Source organism: Lipotes vexillifer, unplaced genomic scaffold (assembly GCF_000442215.2).
Source record: "Lipotes vexillifer unplaced genomic scaffold, Lipotes_vexillifer_v1.1 scaffold356, whole genome shotgun sequence".
Taxonomy (NCBI): Eukaryota; Metazoa; Chordata; class Mammalia; order Artiodactyla; family Lipotidae; genus Lipotes; species Lipotes vexillifer.
Window position 1 is genome coordinate 4,143,173 of NW_006797342.1, and position 8,507 is coordinate 4,151,679.

General features: G+C 55.6%; 1 protein-coding gene across 1 annotated transcript in view; it reads left to right on the top strand.

Moving 5' to 3' along the window:
• Nucleotides 1-8,213, top strand: part of PXDN (peroxidasin) — a 41,779-nt gene extending 33,566 nt beyond the window's left edge. Inside the window, exons 17-22 of the mRNA XM_007469250.1 lie at nt 1,962-2,096; nt 2,405-2,613; nt 5,213-5,333; nt 5,511-5,643; nt 7,434-7,544; nt 8,094-8,213. Coding sequence (XP_007469312.1) covers nt 1,962-2,096; nt 2,405-2,613; nt 5,213-5,333; nt 5,511-5,643; nt 7,434-7,544; nt 8,094-8,213 — 829 coding nt within the window. The remainder of the gene's footprint in view (nt 1-1,961; nt 2,097-2,404; nt 2,614-5,212; nt 5,334-5,510; nt 5,644-7,433; nt 7,545-8,093) is intronic.
• Nucleotides 8,214-8,507: the final 294 nt, after the last annotated feature.

Genomic DNA, 8,507 nt, shown 5'->3' on the forward strand with positions numbered 1-8,507 from the left:
TTTAGGGGGGGGGGGGGGGGTCTTTAATGGAAATAACCACTCACTAGAGTTTTCCCAGAAGGGTCCCCTGTAGCCCATTGGTCACTGTGTACTTCCAGTATGTTCTTTCCCATTTGAAAGAACGGCTTTAAAAATGAAAAATACTTTTCTGTAAAGGCCCACTTGGGTCATTTTCTGGACTCTCCTGCTCACTAAGGTAAATCGCTGACGCTTCAGCCACACGCTTAACACTGCGGTTCAGGCGTGTTCTCTTTAGGGCCTGGCCTGTGCCTTCCGGAGAAAATGACTTTTACTCGTAGTTTCTTGCAGGTTGTGAATAAGTGAGCGTCATGCTCTATAGTTTAAGATGTTCCGGTGTTCGTTTACATAACAGTGTCAGGTTGCCCGGTACATAAATGCACGCTCCCCTGGTACAGAGAGCTTTGTGGCGCGGGCCGCTCAGCTAGGGTGTGTGGACTGTCTGTATTCTTTATGCCTGAATATCCTCCATTGTTCTTGTCCAGACTGATGAGATCATTTTCCCAGTGTTTCTTTCCTTTGCCCAGCGTCTGTCAAAGCCGTCTGCTCTCCAGCTCAGCGCTGCTCGGGGCTGGGGGCCCTGGACCTCGACTTCCAGGGACCCTGGGGAGGCAGTCAGTGTGATCCACCCCCAGGAGAGTCACGCGTTTACCCGCTTCTGCGACAGGCCTGACTCACCGAGTGGGGATGAGACAGGTGCCCGGGCAGAGTGACGACACGGTACGGTGGGTCCCAGCTGTGGGACAGTGAAGCTGTCAGGGAAGAGAGGCTTTTAGATGGGGCTTAAGGGAGTGTGTGCTTGCACTTGTGTTAGTGGCATCCGATCAGATCTGTCCGTTTCTGGGTGCACAACGAGGGGAAAGTATGGCCTGTGCTGGGGGGCTGTGAGCAGGAGGGTGCCCTGTTTCGGCCTGGGGTCTGCGGGGCCTACCTGTGTGGCCAGTCACCCAAGGGTGGGGGGCAGACGGAAGGGGGCCCTGCCCAGGAACGGGGTGTCTCCTTTGGGAAAAGCCCCCTGCAGGCGGAGAACCAAACACGCAAGGCTCTTTCTGACTGTGTTTCCATCTGAACTAAAGTTCAGTGTGAACGTCCTCGAACTTGGATAAAGTTCAGCGTGAACGTCCTTGAACTTGGGGAGAGTGAGGATGGCGTGTCCTCGGACCGAATACCCTTCTGGCAGCTTCGCGCTCACCCTGCTCCTGAGATGGGGAGCGCTGAGGACGGCCCGGCACGGCCCTGTCCGCAGTCAGCACCCCTAATCCAAGCAGGTGAAAAAGGCGTCTCAATTACAGGACGCACTTCAAAGGTCCAGTGGAGCTTTGGATGGCAGCTGAAACTAAGCCATTATCATCTTCCCAGGGTGTCAGGAGAGATTAGATAAGAATGACGTTCGACAAGTTGTAAGCGTTTATTTCTAAGGAATTTTTGGAAGAATTTGATGAAAAAGTTTGTTCTTGAATATTCAGACCTTGCTGTCTTAGTCTTTTGTGCGATTTCTACTTGGTAAGTAGTTTCTTCATAGCAAGTGTGTTTTCAGTACACGGGAGAATCCCAGTATTGTTTTGAAAATGTGTCTTTTGCTGTGTGTAGCTTATTCTTTGTATGTATCTATGACAAAAGCACTGGAAGGTTTACAGTAAGATGTCAAGTTGTCTCTAAATAGTCAGGAAAGGTGTGGTTTTAATTTCCTTCCTTGTGTTCTCTTGGCTTCTCTAAGCTGTGTGTGTATCTTACCATGCGTATATAAACGGGAAATAGGAACATATCTTTCAAGCATAACGGATAGATGCTTTAAAGAAATAAGTGGATTTTACTAAGTGAAGACCTGAATAACATCAAATAATGATAAAGAAGCCACGAGGGTTTGATTTTCCCCTAGTTGCTGTGCTTTTCGCCAGGTACAGCTTTGCTCGGTGAATTTAAGGCTCTGCTTGGTCTCATAGGTTGTACGGCTCCCCGCTCAACATCGACCTGTTTCCCGCCCTCATGGTGGAGGACCTGGTCCCCGGCAGCCGTCTGGGGCCTACCTTGATGTGTCTGCTGAGCACGCAGTTCAAGCGCTTACGGGACGGGGACAGGTAAATGCAGATGCACCTGCCGCCAGGTAATTCAGTAGGTGGCCGTGTGCCGGGCAGTGTTTCTGGAAAGTGGCCTGTGCTGGTCCATCAGAGGAGCTGGCTCCTGCTGATTTTAGTGCAGATTTCTTGGTCTTTGTTTTTTGAGTGGCTCACAGTAACGTTTGAGTCCATTTTTAAGTGATAACCTAATTGAACCACTTACGTCTCATCGCTGGCGAACCCGAGTGCGAGGAACATTTTAACCAGCCCCCTGGGGCTTTTGCGTTTCGTGTTTGTCCTGAGCTTTGCTCTCGTTCTGGGGAACGCAGGTTGTGGTATGAGAACCCGGGGGTCTTCACCCCCGCCCAGCTCACGCAGATCAAGCAGACGTCACTGGCCCGGATCGTGTGCGACAATTCAGACAACATCACGCGTGTGCAGAAGGATGTGTTCCGAGTGGCCGAGTTCCCGCACGGCTACAGCAGCTGTGACGAGATCCCCCGGCTGGACCTCCGCGTGTGGCAAGACTGCTGTGAAGGTGGGCGTCCCGGGGCCCTGCTGCCCACCGGGGCCCGTCCTCCTTCACCGACAGTTTGGGTGGAAGCTTAATCCCTGCTAACGCACGGGGTGGGATCAGCACAGCAGTGAGAACACAAACGAAACAGGCGGCTCTAGGGGGTCACTAAATTCTGGAGTATCCATACTGAGCAGTACTGTGGAACCTAAGGATAATTAAAGTCATGATTTTGAAGAATTTGTAATGCCAAGAGATAGGAGTTAGTAATGAGAACTGCTAAGCAAAAGAAACACACGGCAAAACTTTAATGAGCTTAGCTCCCAGCTTTTCTTTAAAACCTATCACACGTCTGCATTTGATAGCCTGCCTGTCTGTCCCCGCAGATAAAATATGAACAAGAAGCAGATCGCAAAGCTTGCCAGACATCAAATTTAATTTTTAAAAATGCGTGCTGTGTGTTCTCAATGTCCAGAAGAGCTTGTGTAAGCAGAGAAATGTGCTATAAAACACCTCCTGGGAAGTGGAGAGTGTGACAGGCAGCTGTGTGGCGGCCTCACCCAGGCACCTGGGAGCCCGTGAAGGTGGCGGTGCCTGCCCTGCCGCCGCGGCTGTTTCTGGATGTGCCGTCCAGGTGGCTCCTACGCGGCATTCCCGAGCCGGGTCGTAGCTAACCTCGACTGCACGTTCTCATTTGGACATAATTTTGGTTTTATTCCAACTGTGATCAGAGACCCAGGGAACATTGCAGTGGGGGGAACATTGAGGGCCCATTCTGGGTAACCCCACTCTTGGTGGTGCGGAAATGGGGCCCCGAGCCTGGGGCAACACCATGGGCCACGCAGCCCCTGTGGGTGAGGTGGGCAAGGAGGGCCCAGGGCCCCGGTCCCCGGCCCTCCGCCTTCGGCCGGCGATGCCCGTGGACACCAGGTGCAGAAACCAGAGATTTCTTTTCCACCTCGTTATCTCCGCAGGAATAGCCCTGGCCAGGTTGTTCTCGCTAGTAATTAATTTTAATGAGCTGTTATTTTCATTAGTAAGTATTGAAATCTGGGTTGACGCATGTTCTGTGTGTGTGTGAGTGAGTGTGTCTGATGTGATTCCGTGTCTGTGGCTTCTCTCTGTGCATATGTATGATGTACGTAACTAATACATGGAATACATAATATGTTAAATATATATATAATGAATACGATTTGCAACGTTGTAGGAGAATTCACATAAAAATTAAAATTTTGCTCACTACATGCTCAAGTTTCCAAAACATTAATTTCTCATTTTTATAGCTGTTGGGAACTTGGGAACTTGTTTTGTTTCTTTTCTCTCTTTTTTCTTTGGTGGTACGCGGGCCTCTCACCGCTGTGGCCTCTCCCGTTGCGGAGCACAGGCTCTGGACGCACAGGCTCGGCAGCCATGGCTCACGGGCCCAGCCGCTCCGTGGCATGTGGGATCTTCCCGGACCGGGGCACGAACCCGCGTCCCCTGCATCGGCCTCAACCACTGCGCCACCAGGGAAGCCCCTTTTTTCTCTTTTTAAAAAAAATATTCTGACTAGTATATTAAGGTCACAACAGTTTTCCACACACATGGCAGAGAATTTGATTCTTGTGTTTGCAGACAGTTGTTCTCTCTGAAAATCATTGGAAAAAGCCAGTCTTTCTTTTCAGATACAGAGACTTCATTTTCTGATAACTTTACCAGATAGATTCCCTGTAGCTGCTTAGAAAGGAACAGAGATAGGTTTTCTGTCTTTTTTGCTCCAAAAACCCGAAGCCCTCTGAGAGCCTGAATCTTGGATCCAGGCTCTGTCCTCTGTGTCACAGCCCAGAGGCTTTTCCTGCTTCAGCTGGACGGTCAGAGATTTAGGCACTTGATGCAATTTCTGACATCCTTCCTTCTGGATTCTTTTCCTCTTAAAAATAGCAGGCATAGCCCTCAGCTGACGAAACTTAAAGAATGCTTTATAAGCTTTATCTGTTTTTGTTTTAGTCCAGAAGCCATATCTAAAAAGAGGCAGAAAAAAAAGAGTTACGGTTTGACAGAGCCAAATGTCGGTAGCTGTTATCGACAGTTCAGTGTTTATAAAAGACTCCCTTAACCCAAACTTTCTTAAGCTTCGTCTCTTAATTGTGTATTTGTTTAATCCAAGTACGAAAGCTGCACCTAAGAAGCTGCTCTTGGGAGGATGCGTGTCTTTTTCTCTTTGACTGAAGTCATGAATTTCAGCTTCTCTGTAAGGATTGATGAGTCACGGAGAGGAAGACACACACATGCACACACTTTTGCGGTTACACACACATGCACACACTTTTGCAGTTACACACACATGCACACACTTTTGAAAAAGTTGCTGAAATAGTGCCAACAGCTCCCGTGTGGGCAGGACAGCAGGCGCGTGCCCCACCCGGAGGAGGGTGTCGTCGGGGGGGAACACTGGGGGTCGGGGGGCTCCAGGCCGCTCACCTGGGGAGGGGAGGGGAAGGGGAGTGGGGACGGTGCCTCCAGCCCTGCCGACCCGAGCGCCCAGTGTGTCCTGCGGGAAGGACAGTGATACTTGCCAAGCTGTTCTTAATGTCCCCTTCGTGGGACTCGAGACCCTAACGTGTCTGCACTTTGCCCTCAGACTGCAGAACCCGGGGGCAGTTCAACGCGTTTTCCTACCACTTCCGAGGCAGGCGGTCCCTTGAATTCAGCTACCGGGAGGACGAGCCAGCCACGGATGCGGGGCCTGGGAAGATGCCAAGGTACGGCCGAGCCCCGCCGGGACCTGGGACCGTGCACCCTGCCAGCTGGCCCTTGGGTGTGTGTGGGGGGGTGTGCCTCGAGGGCACCCATGCAGCCACTCCACGCGCCCCGCCCTCGGGCCCGGGAGCCGCACACCCTTGACTGTGTCCTGAGTCTCCCTTGCTTCTCCCGAGCAGAGCCGGGACGCCCGGGACGAGGCCCAGTAATGCCTCAGCCACCGCCTTTGAGCGCCCACCAGTAGCAGGGACCAGCGACTTCCGGGAGTTTGTCCTGGAGATGCAGAAGACCATCAGGGACCTCAGGAAGCAGGTTGGGCGCCCCCATCCTCACCTCCCCGGCCTGCCCGGCCCCTCTCCACCCTTGGGCCCAGTGTGCGTTTCTCCCGTGACGGTGAAGGGAGGGTGCTGCCCACATACCCCTGGTCCTCGGCCCAGGAGCCTCCAGGGAGGTCACTTTTGTCTCTGCCCTTCTTTCTGGCTTGGCTCCATCTGGGCTGCATTGAGCTGCCCTTGGACCTCCAGGGACCGGGGACCCTCGGCCGTGGGCTGCCCACTGGCGCGTTGGGTGAGGGGCGCGGGTTCCCCCCGAACACTGTGAGGGGCTCCGGGTCAGGGCCATGCAGAATTCAAACCTCAAGTCCTGCCCAAAGCCTCCTCTTAAGGGATGACGGTTAAACCTCTGCTCCCAGGGGGCATCAGGAGGTTTTGATGGAGGTCAGGTTCCCTTGGGTTCCAGAAGGGCACCGGCACATCCGTACTCCGGGGCTCTTCCCTGGGGGTCTGCAGGGTTGGCAGACAGTGAATGCTCTCCCCTCCGCACCCCGCCCCTGCCGTGTCTGCACGGGGGTCTCAGTGTGATGTCACCTAAGTGGGAGTGAAGAATGAGATCTCAGGTCAACGGGACGCATGCAGATCTCAAAAGGTCCTAGTGAGAAGGGCTTCTGATGCCGTGGAACCTTCCAGAGACAGGCCTGCGAGTGGGGGATCTGGGGTGCAGGCCATGTCCTGCTTCTGGGGGTCTCATTCGCGGGCTTGGAAGACGTTTGTATCTTCCGTTCAGCCCCGGGGAGAAGTGCGCTGGCTGCTCTGCACCTGCATCTGCTCTGTGCTTGCCCTGTAGCTTCTCGTCCCGCCTCAGGGTCTGGGGACAGAGTTGACAGCCTCAGGTGCTAACAAACTCGCCACAGTTGGGGGGCGGGCCTGCCCCAGCTGGCCTCCCGCTGGGTTCAGGGCCCGGACAAGAAGCCCTTTGCCTGCAGCTGGAGACAGAAAACCCAAGCAGACCCTGAGCTGACCGCACAGCGTGTCCGGAGGGCCCAGGGTGGGGCTGCACCCTTGGATGAGTGCCCAGGGCCAGACAGCTGACCCCTGACCCCTGAGAGTCCACAGGGAGCGGCGGAGAGGCCTGGTCGCTCTGCACACATGGGTCAGGCTGACCGGAGATGGGTGATGCAGGGCGGGGCGGTGAGAGGCTGGCCACCCCACACCCGGCGGTGCCCGTCCCACACCTCGTTTATCAGTCAGTTGAGACTCGGAAAACCCAAACGATGGTGGGCTAAATAAACGAGGTGGAAGTTTACTTTCCTCTCACGTATCCCAGAGGGAAATGGGCCGGGGCTGCCGGACCCTCCACGGTGCAGAGGCCCCAGGGTTTCCAGCCCCCGTCACCCTGTCAGCGCCTCCCTCCCAGCAAGAGGGTGGCCCCAAGCAGGGGCCGGTGTGCGTCGGGGTCAGCAGCCAGTCACAGCCCGGAGCTCCTCTTGAGTAGCTGGTGCAGAACGCCCTCGTCGCCCAGTCCTGTGTCGGCGTCTCTCTGCTTCTTTCTAAGGTTTCTCTTCTCTTCTTTACCGACTACTCACCGTCCTTACAGTCCGTGCACTTCTGGCCTCAGACACGGCGGAGGTCAGGCTGTTGTCAGGGAGCTTTTGGACGAACAGCTACCAGCTGCCTAACGAGTAAATCTGAGGTTCCAGGAAAGTGCTTTAGAGATTCACCTCGGTCCCCGTTCGTCGCGAGGCATCGTTTCAAGTGAGGGAGCAGTTGCGCGGTCCCCAAGCTGCCCGCCGCGGCCTGGTGACCAGCGCTTCTGCTTTGCCGCAGATAAAGAAACTCGAGTCCCGGCTCAGCACCGAGTGCGTGGATGCAGACGGCAGCTCGCGCGCGGACGGTGCCACGTGGAAACGGGATCCCTGCACCGTCTGTGAATGCCGCGTGAGTGTGGATGCCGCGGGGGACCCGGGCAGGCAGCAGGGCCGTCAGGGAGCTCAGCTGTGGGGTCTCCTCCCACGTCCCTTGAGAACTCAGGGCTCTTCCCCCGGAGCCGTAGCTGAAGGTCTACACGGACGTCACTGCCCCTGGTCAGCGCAGGGCTGCCCACACTGTTCTCGGTCCTGGAGCAAGTGGACCGAGGGAGCGGTGGTGGCTGCAAGGGAGAGGGGCCTGGCCGCTGCCCAGGCTGGGCGGGAGTTTCGGGGCGGGGTTGGGAGCCAGGACGGGAGGACGGCGGGCGGGTCGGTGCAGATGGAGAGGGGACTTCGTCCCCTGGCCCTGGAGGAGCAGGGGTCCGTCCGGTGTCCCTGGTGGTTGTCAGGTTTGGGCACAGCCCTGTCCTCCCAGCTCCTCTCTAGCCGGCCCTCCTCCTGGTTGACACCCAGGGACATGATCCCGGGGTCCCCAGTGGGAGGTCAGAGCCGGGGGTGGGGTGAGATGCAGGGGCCGGGTCCCCAGGACTGACGGGCTCGGGCGCCGTCTCTTCTCCAGGACGGGCAGGTCACCTGCTTCGTGGAGACTTGCCAGCCCGCCGATTGTCCAGCACCCGTGAGGCTCGGCGGGGGCTGCTGTCCCGTCTGCCCGGGAGACGCCATGGGAAAGAAGCCCTGAGTGCCTCTGAGCCCTGAGCTCCCCCTCGCCCCCTGGAGAGCGAGGCCGGAGCGGGCAGTGCAGGGGGCAGGGGACAGCGAGCCTGGGACGTCTCGGGGCCACGGCACGGAGCCGTGTCGGAACTCGCCCGGGGGCTCAGGCCGGAGTGTTCGCCAACAGATCACGGAGCAGACACGTGTCCTAACTTCGTGTTAGACTTCTCAGGTTTTTATTTAATTTTTTCTAAATGAAAAATTGGTGCTACTATTAAATTGCACAATTAAATCATTTAGGCTCCTAAATTGATTTCACCTA